The sequence below is a fragment of the Emys orbicularis genome, chromosome 8 (genome assembly GCF_028017835.1).
Source record: "Emys orbicularis isolate rEmyOrb1 chromosome 8, rEmyOrb1.hap1, whole genome shotgun sequence".
In the NCBI taxonomy this organism is placed as follows: Eukaryota; Metazoa; Chordata; order Testudines; family Emydidae; genus Emys; species Emys orbicularis.
This window is the reverse complement of record NC_088690.1, coordinates 7139987-7154520: the sequence shown is the minus strand read 5'-3', so window position 1 is coordinate 7154520 and position 14534 is coordinate 7139987. Positions and strand designations below refer to the sequence as shown.

The window sequence follows — 14534 nt, the reverse complement described above, 5'->3', positions numbered from 1 at the left end:
GAGTTTCCTTCTAGTTTGTTATGGATCCAAACGAGGTGAACTTTGTAAGATTTTAGATTTCATTGGCAATATTTTGCATCACACAAAGGGGTTCTCATCCAGTCCTGAAATCTATTAATCCCGGCCCAATGCATTCAATTCATTTCATTTTAACATGTCGTGTATTCGCACGATGACAAAACACTTTGCAGCAAAAGGTAGCTGAAGAGGAAAGGAAATTTTTTAGATAGACATGGGCCCAGCTCGCAAAGACTGGATCTGCATTTAGCTCCAATGTTCTACAGACACCAGGAGTTATTCTAGGTGTTGGGTTCAGGGCCATCTTTAATTGTAAAATGAGATTTCAAGAGAGTGATTCAGAAGGATGAAAGAATCTCTAAGCAGATGGGGCAACTCCAGGGCATTAATAGACCTCAAATATGGAGCATAATGATGAAAAGATAGGAGCACAACATTTTAAGGAATGGAGTTTCTGGCAGGAGAGTGTGTATGAGGTCACCGAGGGAGAGTGGATTGACACAATAGAGAGGTTAAAAAATCCAGAGGGCAATATGTGTTGACTGCTTACTAAAATAGCATGGCATCTTTCTGATGCACTAATCACTCAGCCTCTGCAAATGTTAAGTTAGACCTGTCTCAAAAAATACACAGTTTGGAGAAGCAGTAAAGGAGCCAGTAAATATTTGCTGCAATGGTGAATATACAGCACTTGATTTTGTATTTCAGCTCATTGCTTAATTCTTGTGAAGTTTAACTACAATAAACACTCGGGTTGTGCCAAACGCATTGAAAATCAGTGTCAGAGAAAACGAGGAATAGAGACTGCTGGCTGCTCATTGCAAAGCAGCCCGAGGGCTAAATGGCAACAAAACGTTATACATAACATCTGATTCACGGCATGGAGAATGTAAAGAATTGAGACCTCCCGACACAGTTTACATTGGCCCTTTTTATGACTAATTGTGCAGAAAATAGCTCTGCTTGTAGCGCTCATGGAAACAGTTCAGGTTTCTGCTGTGTGTCAGCTAATGGCCTAGCAAGGCTTTATTAGTGTAACTTCAAAGGCTCTGCCATGGAGGCCTTTTGTGTGGGAATTATCTCTTGCTCCTTTGTACCACTTTATCCCTCTAAGCCCCAGAACAATGAATCCTGAAGCGAACAGACCAAGTAATTTGTAGTAGATCTTCAAATCCAGATAAAGCACACAACATTTGCTTAGAAGCATTCTTCTTGCTCCTGTCACCAAAACAAGATAATATTTTTGCCTGTAAGAACTCGTGGGCTTATTTAACTTCTTAGGGCTGTGGCTTGATGCTGATGCTTAGATACAACGTTGATGGCATTTCATGTCTAAGATGGCGAGGTAGATTTTTAATATCTAGGACTACATGGTTCTCCCTCTCAGAGGTGTTTGAAAAATATCCCTCCGAGGCCCACCCAGAATATTTTGCCCAAAATGAAAATAATTTTCATTGTCATTTTCAATGGAAAAATTGGACTTGTGGCAAAAAATTAAGAACAAAGGTTGTTTTGTCTTTTAGTTAAAAAACTACCCCTCTCTGCCCTGCCACATACGCACACACACCCCACACCCTTGCACTGATTTTCAGTTTTCCAATGAAAAATCCCAACTTTTTTTGAGGAAAGCAGACACGTGCCCTGAAAATTTCCATTTAGTCAAAACAGCAGTTTTCTATCAGAAAAACAAGGTGAAATGGGAAAATTTTGACCAGCCCTGGGCACTGTGAAAACACATTCACTGAGAAATTCAGATCGTCCGACCCCAAAACACAGGCTCATACCACTTGAGCTAAAGGGGTGAAATCCGGGCCCCAATGAAGTCAATGGCAAAACTACTATTGACTTCAGTTGGGACTTACACAAAGAGATCCTTCTTACAAAGTCGTCAGTTTATTAAAGTAAATTGTGGCCAAACTTTGAGTTCACGGTATGTTTAGCATTGAAAATTACCCTCTAGCAAAAGTCATTGGTATCAAGTCTTCTTTAGGAAGCAGATGGACCGCCTTTACTTCCCATTACTGTCCTGGATCTCATCCTAATCTTCTACCGGTGAATCGAGTTCAGTAAAAAAGGGCAGAAGTTGACTCTAAATACGCACCAATCCAGGACCTGTTAGAAATGTAGAGGGGCAGAGTTTTTTTAAGAGATGGCTCAAATTTTAACCTTGTACAATACCTATTACAGTACCCATTTATCATTCGAACAATCTTGCCCTCTATTGTCATGAGCATCATACATACAGCTTTATCTATAGGCTTGGGAGAATTCTATTATTATTTGTAATTTTGACAGAATATTGGGTTTTTTTTTTTGTATTTTTATTTACTTAAAGCTTCACAGTTGTGCAAAATTATGGACTTAAAGTATTTTTTGTATATTTATCTATTTTAAATTTTTACAGTTTCAGGAAATTATGGGAGTGTCAGATAATAATTATTTAATGACAGTAGGCGTTGAGATTAAAAAATGTTAAAGCTTTATAACCATTAAAACACAAGTTGTCAACATTGCATGTCAAAATATGCAAAGTAAATATCCTTATATCAAACTGTGATAAGCTCTTAGGCAGCATTTTTCTTACTTTCCCTGTCTGTAGATTTTGATTATTATAGAGGGAAATATTTTTGTCAGTCTGTGTGTATACGGTGAAATTAACATTTACTGATAAAAATCAAATCCTTCTAAGCCTAGAAATATAATACCCAATGTGTTATTGCCATGGTTTATTTGCAACTATGAAACTTATTTTAACGTAAATTGTTAGTGGAGATTTTGCAGTATTCATCTTTGTGCCTGATATTGGAATTACCACATAAACCTCTGTGTGGCAGGTCTTCTATTTCTCCTTTCAGCTGCTTTTCTCTGCATATTTACTAGGCATTCCCAGGACAGTAGATATTCTGACCTTTTTAGTCCTAGCACTCATCAACTGTCACAATAAATCAGGATAATACTAAAGGGATTTTTCATCCAGGTTCAGAATAAATAGTGAGTATCAGCTCAGAAGACCTGACATCCATCCATCTATCTATCTAATCTATCTATCTAAACTATCCATCTATCTATCTATTTCCACGTGCACAAAGTTTTCAATAATTATAACTTCCTAAAGTTTTTACCTTTTAGGGAGATATTTTCCAGGCTTCTTCTCTGACAATTCTGACAATTTGGAAAGTTTTAGCAAAAATGGTATTGCTATTTTTCAGTAGGTGGAGAGAGAATGAAATATACCCAAGCCATTCTAAAAATAAAAATAATTTTACAAAATCTTTATTCTTTTATTTTTTAACAGCTTTAGTGATAAAGTGGCAGGAAGTAGGAAGTGTGGGGAATTAGTTCACAATGGACTGAAATACCTGTGAGTGTGCTGGTGAAATTGGCATTCATTTGGCCAACTGATCCATTGAAAATCATACGCTGCTGTAAATTGTTAACAAAGATAGTGCTAAGCTCAGGATATGTGCCACCAAGGAAGATCACAGTGTGTGTGCAATTTTCATAGATTTTAAGGCCAGGAGGAACCATTGTGATCATCTAGTCTGGCCATAGAATTTCATCCAGTGCTTCCTGAATCAACCCTATGGCTTCAGGTTGAGCTAGAACATATCTTCAGATCCGTTCATGGAGAGATAAGAAGTTGCGCACAGCAACTTTTATTCCAAAAGGGGGGGAAATAAATGAATATTGCGGAGAGGAGAAGTAAAGTGAGCAGCAAGGCAAAACTGGTCAACATTCAAGTATCATTGCAAACAAGACACAGCAAAGTGGGAAGGATGCATGAATGGGGGAAGTTAAAGAGTTTCAGATTCTGCCATTTAGGCAAAATCAAATAGGTTGGATTGAAGAGGACTTGTATAGTAGGCTCCACACTATGCTGCTTATTACAGTGTTTCACTGATAAAAGAGTCAGTTTAGTTATAAATTAGGGCATTGTCCAAAACCCCTCTGATGTCAATGTAAAGACTCCAATTGATTTCAGTGGGCGTAGGGCTGTGACCGAAAAGATGAGATGACTGGCCTATTGCTTGGCTGTATACGCTAGCATTATTTATTGAATCCCTCTGGACTTTGCTCATCCAGGCAGGTACTCTTTGAAAATACCTGGGTACCCCAAGAGAGACAAACTTCTGACCCTACACAGTCTGCATTATTAGGGTGTTTGTAATTAGATTCTTATGCTGTCTGGCCAGTTTCTCACTTCAAAACCAGCTCTGCTGTTTCCACAGTGATCTTTCAGGGAATGATTAGCTCCTTTGAGAGATAGTCTGTTGGACATTGGAGTAAGTGGGCTCCAACTCTAGTACGATCTATCTGCTTTGAAAAATATTGATCTCAAGAACAATCTTTGGTTCTGACACTTAGCAGGAACTTCTCTTATCCCCTGCAATTTCTGGGCAAATCTTAAGCACCCCTCCGATACCATTGGGATGTTTTCCTAATGAATAATTAAGGCAGAAGACTGGAGGGCTCAAGGCACAGTGATGGATTGCAGGCCTTTTCACATTTACATGTCTGGTTTGACTCCTTCCAGGTAAATAATGAACAAATGTTGATAGAATCCAAAAACTGTAGGGTGAAGTGATTAATGGTCTCTGTCCACATCCTTGTGGACAGTTGTCTGCATGACAAAAATTGTTAATTAATACAAGTCATCCCCAACACTGTAGTATTTCAGTCCACTACAAATTCCGGAAGGCAGAAAACAAGTGTGTCCAATTTTGGAATGCAGTGAGAACAAAACTGCCACCATCCCATACTTTCCTCAACCTAAATAACTTAAGTACTCAACAAAAGCCAACCAGATCCACAGATGGCATCCTTGTTGGCAGTCTTAACAGAGAAGCCAAATGATCGGAAGGCCAAAATATCTCTCACCCCTGAATGTATTTACAGTGCATTGTTGGGAAGCTGGTAACGCTGCTGCCCTGGTCATGACTGTTGAATAGATGAGGATTTAGGGTTGTCATTATGCTACTTTTTGCCAGGACTAAATGAATTAAGAGCTATGAAGAATTATAATTGGGTTTCTTTTGGTATTATGATGTAAAGGTCAACGGTTAATAAGATTCAGGACACTTGTTCCTACAAATAAAAATGTTGGCAACTTGAATTCCATGTCAAGAAAAACTAGGACATTGGAGTATGAACACGGAAACATCTTTGTTCCCGATTCCACTTGCAGCTCTCTGTTCAACCAATTGAAGGATCGGGCCTTTGTTTGCTCTGGCATTGCTTAAAAAAAATCCAGTTATGATCAAATCAAATTAATCGCTCACAAATGTCATATTGCTCTCCTCTCGGAGAGTGTGGAACGCATTTTTGGGACTGGTCCTTTGGCTTTAGTTATAAGCAAGTTAGTCAGGGGGGAAATCAAATTTTTATGTTTCTGAAAAGGAGGTAGTGGAATCCTGGAACAAGTTAGGGCCTGCAAATGTGATTTGAATAGTTTAAAGAAATGTCTTTTGGCTAAAAACTGTTTATGATGCTTGTGGGTTGCACTAAAACCCCTATAACCACATCACCCTCACAACTGATACTAATTAGCATCCTTGTTGGCAGTTTAGGCAGGGAGACCGAGGCTTAAAAGAGACTGGAGACTGAATTACCCTTGAATCCTTAGGGTGCGTCTACACGCAAGTGGTTGCCCACAGCAGCAAGTCTCAGAGCCTGGGTTGACAGACTCGGGCTTGCATTATGGCACTAAAAATAGCTTAGGCAGCAGCTTAGGCTCTGAAGCCCAGGGAGGGGGTGGGGCTTGAGAAAGGGGCTGCAAACAAGGCCCAGTGGGTGGGCTGAAGAGAAGGCCTGAAGGGTAGAAGAACGTTTTTGTTTGCTTAGAACTTTTCTGTTTGGACTCTTGGTACCTTAGAAGGGATTACATTTGTTGTGACTTGGCTGGAGAGCTAAGCCACATCTCCCACACAGACCTGTATCTGGGAAGCTGAGAAGACCAACCTCGGAAAGGAAAACTAAGGGGGGGGGGGGAGTGCCAGCCCTAGTACACTCAGCCAACAGGGCAGTATGGGGTAAAGGCACCCTTATGACAAATCCCAAAGGCTCGAAACCCCACAGACCAATGAAAAGAATCCAAAATTCGTTCTTAATAATATAATAAATGGAGATATCCCATCTCCTAGAACTGGAAGGGACCTTGAAAGGTCATCGAGTCCAGCCCCCTGCCTTCACTAGCAGGACCAAGTATTAATTTTGCCCCAGATCCCCAAGTGGCCCCCTCAAGGATTGAACTCACAACCCTGGGTTTAGTAGGCCAATGCTCAAACCACTGAGCTATCCCTCCCCCCTTCTTATTAATCTCCTGATTTTTAAGCTGATCTCATGATTTTTTTAATGCTTGGGGTTAGCAATCAATGCTGAAATTCACCGATGTGCAGAGAACCAGCATAAGATCTAGCCACTCTGAGTCCCACTTTAGCCAATTATCCTAGAGAAACAACTATGCCCTAAACAATCACACAAGCCTAACCCATTCACACAAATGTTAGGAACACTAGGTAACAAGGGATAGAAACATGGTCTGATGGCACTGTGGTATTTAGCAGAGTATTTGTATCATAGAAGATTAGGGTTGGAAGAGACCTCAGGAGGTCATCTAGTCCTGCATTCCACCCAGTCTTACTCCTGAATAGAAGCCTAATCTGAAATCAATTAGGGTGACTAATAATACTTCTCTCACCTTTTGCAGGAACAATTGTAAAACCCGGGTGAGGGGGTGATTTAGAGTGTGAGCTTGTGTTTAAAATGGCAGTTATACAGAACTACCACAACAATTTGCAGGCTCCAAGTTACTGTGGAAGAATTGGCCCTTGAGTTGCCTACCCATTCGATCAATTCCTGGCCCGTAGGGGGCAGCGCGTCAGGCTGTGAGTTGGCTAGTCTCATTCCTACTGCCCAAAGAGCAGTAGTGGACCAGGGTGTGAGTAGCTGAGTCTCTTCTGGGCCCCAACCAGTTGCTTGACCTGACTTGCTTGCCCTTGGAGCCAGCCCTGTCTTTGGTAACCTACTCCTCCTAGCTTGGGTCGACAGGAGGGAGTACCCTCAAGGAGCAGTTTGAGTGACGCTGCTGTTTTTCTGTCCATGTTTTAGGTCACTTCCTGGGTAACAATACTGTGATTGATGTGCTGAGACAAGCAGGCTTTGAAGTGGAGCATACACCTGCTGGACAACCAATTGGAAAGTAAGCAGCTGCCTGTAGATCCTTTAACCTCTCTCTCTCTCTCTCTCTCTCTTTCTCCGAGTGAGCAAGATTATTTTGGTGAGCGAAGAGGGTGAGTTACCTTCTTCCCTATAAAATTTCAGGTACTCGTTTCAATGGAAGGCATCTGAAGTGTCAGCTAATGTACATCAAATGTGTGATACTGTGGCAGGAGGTAGCTCCCTGTAGGTTTAGATGACATAGACACTGCTTATTCACACCAGGGATGCTGGAACAATTTGTATACTGGGGGTGCTGATGTTATGCTTATAAGAAGCACACAGGATCTTTTTCAGGGGAAAAGGCAATATGCCTTGTTTATTGGAAATACAACAATTAGCGATGGCACTGTAGGAGCGAGGGATAGCTCAGTGATTTGAGCATTGGCCTGTGAAACCCAGGGTTGTGAGTTCAATCCTTGAGGGGGCTATTTAGGGATCTGGGGCAAAAATCTGTCTGGGGATTGGCCCTGCTTTGAGCAGGGGGTTGGATTAGATGACCTCCTGAGGTCCCTTCCAGCCTTGATATTCTGTGATAAACTCTGGAAACCACTTTAAGTCAAGGGGTGTGGCAGCACCCTGAACACCTACGATTCAGACCAGGTCAGATGCACTGTGGTGAAAACAAGAACAGATCAATGTACTGAGAGGTGGTACCATTCTGTTGAGTTATTTTACTCATTAAGAAACGCCACTGTCCTTGTCAGCTTTTCCCCTGGCAGCTTTCCCGCTGCCTCTTCCCCTCTCCCCGGGGCAGTAGTCACCTCAACGCTGCAGGGCTACGGTGCATTGCTGGAAATGTAGCTGCCACTTGAGCTTCTGTTGATGCCTCTTTGTGCCAGGCCCCTTTTTCCTCCCCAGGGATGTCGATTTTTCCCTTAAGGGCCCTTTTGTGCATCTGTGTCCCAGACAAAGCACACATCCTGAGAGGAGTGTTTTGTAACCATCTTCTCCTCTCTGGAAGTATCCAAGGAAATGCATTATCTTTGCACTGTCTCCTCCCCTGTGCACCCTGGAGATAACATTGGCTGACATTTCTTCATAAGATTGTTAGCAATCCCATGCTAGGAATAAGTGCTAGTGCCACTGTTCTGAGCAATCGCACGTGTGTTCCCCTCTATGGTCCACCCAGGGCACCCACTCTAGGCTCCCGGCTCCTCAGCTATCACCTCTCTTGGGCAGAGACCCACATCTCACTTCCTGCTGACTAGGGTTTTTCCTGGATGTACAACTCCCTGCCTAGACTGTGCTTTGCCCAGCAAGCTAGATGGCCTAAACTGGCCAGAGTCTGTGTTTTGCTTTCTCTCCAGCATAGGTACTGGAACTATGGGTGCGGGGGGTGCTGCAGCACCCCCTGGCTGGAAGTGGTTTCCATCATATACAGGGTTTACAGTTTGAGTCAATGTCCCTCAGCATCCCCACTATACAAATTGTTCCACCATCCCTGCTCTCCAGAGGCTGTGAACAACATAATGGCCCACAGTGTTTGTACATCACTCTGTATAAGCAAGAACATTTATTGTTAAGGTAAAAAATAATCAGCAAGAAAACATATTAAAAACAATAAAAGAACCTATGTGCATGCTAAAAGGCTTACCCCAAATCACCCCAATTCCAGCCTCAGGCTCTGGTAGGTGTCAGTCCTTCAGAAACGCTGGGTTTTCCCTGTGGGTTACAAGTTCATAACTGTCTCAGATTCAGAACCAGCACCACCAAGGATAGTTCAGTCTTTACTTTATACAGCTTGGCCCTTTGATCTTGGCCTCTTGTAAGAGGTGACCAGCAGACAATGGCTCACTCCTCAGGGCATAGTTTCAAAAGGCTGGATTTTTGCGTGCCCAGAGGTGCGGAATTCGCATTCACTTCTCCGGGGAAATTCCCAGGAAAACAACGTAATATCTTTTGTTCCAAAAGCCCATTCTTGCCTGGCACATAGCTCTCGCACCTATCACATCCACGCTCCCTCTTCCCCCCAGCAGAGGTTACATACAATCCCAGCCCGCAAGAATACATAAACAATTCATTTAATACAATGGGCTCCAAAGATACTTAAACATAATTCAATAAGGTCTCTCAAGAATATCGCAGGAAATTGCCAAATCTGCCACAGTTAGTAGCATTTTCCTGTCCCTAGTGGGACTAACAGTGCACAATGCAACTATGAGGTGAGTTTCATTAACGGGATTAATTGCAGGACTAATGAATCTTGTCTGGTTGTATTCTCTGTACAAAAACACTGTCTAGATTTATATAGTCTTAACATTTGGCTGATTGGACCTTGTTTGCAAAACTCCTGCAATCCTTCATATAGAATATGATAAAGCTTAATGGCCCATAAGTATCTCTGACACAAAGTTTATCCTGAATGCTTCACAGAGTTTATTCAGCAATAAAACTTCAGAGTTAAATAATATCAGATGGAGAAAGAAATGAAAAGATACAAGAGGGAAGGAAGGGAATATGCTCAGATACGATTTGGAAATTCATTGGAGCAGAAAGATAGGAATCACTTGTAAATGGGAAGAGCTTGTGGAGTTAAGTTGAAAATAGAGCTGGTCAGAAAATGTTTTTTTTCTTCCAATAGAAAATGTTGATGAAAACTAAAACCACTAAAAGAGTTAGTTTTCATCAAAATGTTAATGGATATTTCTGCCAGTTAATAACAACAAAAACAAAACAAAAAATTTTCAGGTTTGGGGCTTTCTGTTTTCCAACAAAAAAAACCAACAATTTTCAGGTTTTGGGCTTTCTGTTTTCCAAAAAAAAAATCAAAGACCTTTTCTGCCACAAAAAAAAAAAGTCATTTATTCGAAAACCCACTTTTCTGTTGAAAAACATTTCGGTTGAAGATTTTTGAGCAGCTCTAGTTAAAACCATAAAGTTCTTGGTCCTCCAGGTCCAGGTTGAGTTTTATATGGGAGACTTAGTAAAATGTTATATTCTGTCTCCTAGAATCATGATGTCTGTGTTTCTCTGCTCCCATAAAAAAGAGTTGTAGAAAACTTGCATTCTGTAGTGTAGCAACCATGTGAAGGGATAGAGAGGAGTTCTAGATATTTATGTGTACATTAGACAAACACCTATCAGGAAGCATACTTAAACTTGCTTCTGCATGGGTGGATGGATTGCATGACATCTTGAGATCCCTTCCAGCCCTCCATTTCTATGATTCTGTGTGAGATGGATCGAGGAGGGGTCTAGTAGTATTCTATCAGGGTTGGATACTACATTGATGAACATGGCATAAATGCCTAGACGGACAGATCAGTCAGCCATGAGTGAGATCTTACTCCATGTCTTCACTCGTGGTTTAAAAGAAGGCATAAATGGCATGTTAATGAAATTTACAGGCGATACTAATTTGCAAGCATCACACAGAACAGAGGAAATGTTAAAAAAAAAAAAAACGTAGCAAGTTCAGAGACAGACAGAAAACAGCAAAGGGAGATTGGGTTTGGAAACATGGAACCTAATGCACTGAAAGGAAAATAATTGAAACCACATGTACTGCCTACTTGAAGGATTTCCTTTCTCCCCCTGCCATACTTCCACTGGTTCCCCATTGCAAAAGCAGGGAGGCTGCTGACAAGTGGAGACCATGGAAAGTGCTTCCCCCCTGGGTCTGGAATAGTCTGTATTTGGCTACCTCTGGGCATGCTGCAAAAGACATCTTTCTGATGCAGGTTTTGGAGAGGGTTGAGGATATGCTCCCAGAATGATGAAGGAGCAGAAAGGACTTTTTTTGGAGACAACCACCTGGCTGAGTTCCTGTCTGATTGACTGTTTAATGGTGCTGAGTTTATGTTGTAAACTCAGCGTGAGCCAGAGCGACATCGTTCTCCCACTACGAGAAAGGGCCCAAGTGACCTTCTCTGTTGGATCATATGAACCGGAACCATAAACTCCCTGAACATTAAATCTCACCAAATGAGGGTCAATCCATCCTCATCATCATATCCACTCATTATACTCCACACCCGAACATAGCCACTCTATGAACTTCATACCCTCATATCTCAATGCCTGTACTTTGACCCATCAACCTTTTACCCCCAATCGGGGATATTGCAAATTCTGTATTCCTTATGCCACCAGATCTTAAACCAAACTTTGCACCCTCGATAATCTGTACGTTATTCCCTGAGAACCAGAAACTTCTATGCTCAAACTCTGTTCACTTTTTTTTTTTTTAACATCATCTTAATAAAATTTTTTAATCTGTTAATAGAGTGATAGGGCATCTAGAGCCTTGTGTAGATGTCTTTAGATTTTTAACCATTTAAATCAAAATAAGTACCAATACACAAAAAGGGAGGGGAAGACCTGGAAAGTCCTAGTGCTAAAAGAGACACCTTGCAGTGGTAATGGGCAGCAAATTAAACATGAGTTTGGCTAGAATAAAAAGGTCCAGACAGTTTTGAGTCACATGCAGGGAGACATCACTTTATGGAGCATGGTTGCTTTCTGCATGATCTTTGAAGGACTGTACGTGAAATAGTGGGTCTGAGTCTCCTCTCACTTATGCCAGCGTAGACTAGGAGTAACTCTGCTGAGGTTAATGGAGTTACAGTGGCATAAAAGAGAAGGGAACCAGGTCCTCTGTGCCACCACATTGGCAAACAGCGGTTAAGAAAGTGAAAGGAGTTCAGAGAAGATTGGCTGGACACTTGTTTGGTTGGGGGCATGGGCAGAATGGATGGATTGACTGGCAAGAAAAAATTAAGATGGCTAAATGTCTATAGCTTGGCCAAGGGAATGCTAACCGGGGGGGTCACAATATTTGAATGGTTGGAGCATTGATGGAGAGGAATCGTTTAGGGTAGCACGTGGGGGTTTACGTTGGTGTAAAGGGGTGAAATTAAGGAAGGGAAGGTTTAGGCTAGACATCAAGAGAAGTTTCCTGACAGTGGGATATATTAGGCTGTAGGACAGTCTTTCTAGAGAAAAGTCATAAGACCCATAATTTGGAACTTTTAAACTAGCTTTGACAAAACACTAGATGGTGTTTCATGCTACAGGGAACAATCCTACCTTGGCAGGGAGATGGACCAATAAGCCACATTTGTCTTTGATGTCTCAGATTCTGGGATTCCATAAATAGTTTGAATTTCATTAGTCTAAAGGAAAATTAAAGAAAGCTGTGAATAGCTTCATAGCCAAGAGATGTCACCTTAGGTCATTTTATCTAGGCTCTGAAATCTATTTGAGTTTCAGAAAGCATAAGAATATATTCAGATTCTCTCCAGAAATACCTACAGGATTTCATCATGTCTGTTAGAAGAAGTGCGAGATTCAAACAGCACAAAAGCAGAATCCAAAGAATAAAATCTGAAGTGTTTTACCTTGAAAGCTTAATTATATACATTCAACCAAAAATAAAACCTAGCTAAGAAGAGCAGAGACAATCATCTTCCTGAGTCCATGAAAGTGAAGGGCCAGATGGTGAGCAGGCTTTTGCATGGATCCATGGAGGAGGACCTGAGTAGACTTCTCACCTTTGTGTGCTCTTGTGATAGGGACAACTGTGGTACCCAAGCTCTCCTGTGCATAAGGACTGTAGGAGAAGCCATCCCAAAGGCCATGCTCCTCACCTGCTGCCAAGTCATGGAGGAATGCTGTACCTTTCTTTGGTTTGGCAGAGTATACAGGTATCAGCTGCAGCTTGCCTCTTGCTGCTTCCACTGGGATGAGAGGCCTATATAGAAGGATGGTAATTAATTTCTGCTGCCTAGCCCCAAGAGGTTAAGGACGGAAATAAAAGCACAGCTTATATTCTTCCATTCAGCAAGAACATATCATTAAATATAGCATCCAACAGAGTGGTTTGATGGAAAGAAGTACTACCGTGCATTTTGTTGGCTATGACACTGTATGCAGTACCTAAAGCTTTGGCGCGCGGCTGAAGGATGGAGTAGGTTCTGAGAATTCTTAAACAACAGAGAAGCATCATTGGCCGCAGGTGCTTCCTGAATTGATCTTTTAGTTCTGCTGTTTCAAATTAAATTAGCAGCAGCTGCGGCCACTGATCTGCTCAAGTCATTGGAATCTGTATGAGGCAAAATTTCCCCCCCTCCCTGCTTTCTGAAGGAGCAGAGAGCGAGAGAGAAGATTGATTTGCTGTGGAATGTGCTCCCTTCCTCAATGAAAGAGGTACAAGACAAGAATGTTTGCTGTTATCTTGGGGCGAGGCTACGAGATGTATGTTTAGCCATTCATTGCCTGAAATCTCTATTTAGGGGCCGTGATGGGATCCACAAGAGAAAAACAAAATCCAAACATTGTTCCAGCTCACCCCGCAAATATATTTTGAGGACAATTTTTTTTTCGGGTTAAAAAAATTGATCCAATTTCAAAAATATTTATTTCATCACAATCCACATTTTGATCTTGTTGATGGAGAGGACTAGAATTTAAGGGGGATGTTTTCAAAAGTGCCTAACGCTCAGCTTGACCAAGGTAATTAGGCACATAAAGATATAGATAGGCATCTCATGGAATTTACAAAATGCCTTGGCAGGCTAAGCAGCTAAATCCCATGACAGTCAAAGCATCTAACCTGCTTCAGCACTTTTGTATATTAACTAGGCACGTATCTGCAGCTTTAGGTGCCCAAATACCTTCGTAAATCTGGCCCTTAGGCACTTTTGGGTATGACACCCTAAACCAGAATGCAATGGCCTCCACTTTATTACTTCCTTAAGGGTTGTATTGTATCAATCATGATGAAACCCATGGGATTCCTGCTGTCAATTTACCTTATTAAAAATCCCCTTCACTGCTGTGGTACATCCCAGGTATGTTCCAGAATGCATGGGATCTGCATGTAAGAGTAATAGGCGTAATGCAGGCAAATACATTTTGCCCTTGAATATACCTGCTGCAGGCAGGTTGAGCAGCACACACACTGAGCTGCTGAATGTATAGGATAGAGCAAGCAGTCCATACCTGGACTGCATCTGAATGTCCCCTGACATTCAGTTGATTTTAAAGAAATATTAATGGTGCACTGACCACACAGAAGGTAACCTGGAGGTGCAGCAGCAAACAAATTAGCTCAATGGTTATTTTTATAAGCTGCTGTTTTAGCTGTGAGCATGGGATCTACTCCATCTAAGACTTGCTGTGTCAACAAGAAGAATAGATGTTGGGCATGGGCGGAAGAAATCTATGGCCCTGAAGCTGCACAGAATATGGGCATTGCTCTTATTTCTAGGTATCTGCATGGGTGTGAGCAGGAACGTCTCTAAGCATTCTGCTGCCCAAGGTGGAAAATATTTTCCGTGCCACCCCCTCCCCCATCT

The 14534-nt window shown here is 41.8% G+C and overlaps 1 protein-coding gene across 1 annotated transcript in view; it reads left to right on the top strand.

Annotated features, from left to right (window-relative positions):
• TRABD2B (TraB domain containing 2B) overlaps window positions 1–14534 on the top strand; it is a 409784-nt gene that overhangs the window by 337203 nt on the left and 58047 nt on the right. The window contains exon 5 of the mRNA XM_065410015.1: window positions 7126–7216. Within this exon, the coding sequence (XP_065266087.1) occupies window positions 7126–7216 (91 nt within the window). The remainder of the gene's footprint in view (window positions 1–7125; window positions 7217–14534) is intronic.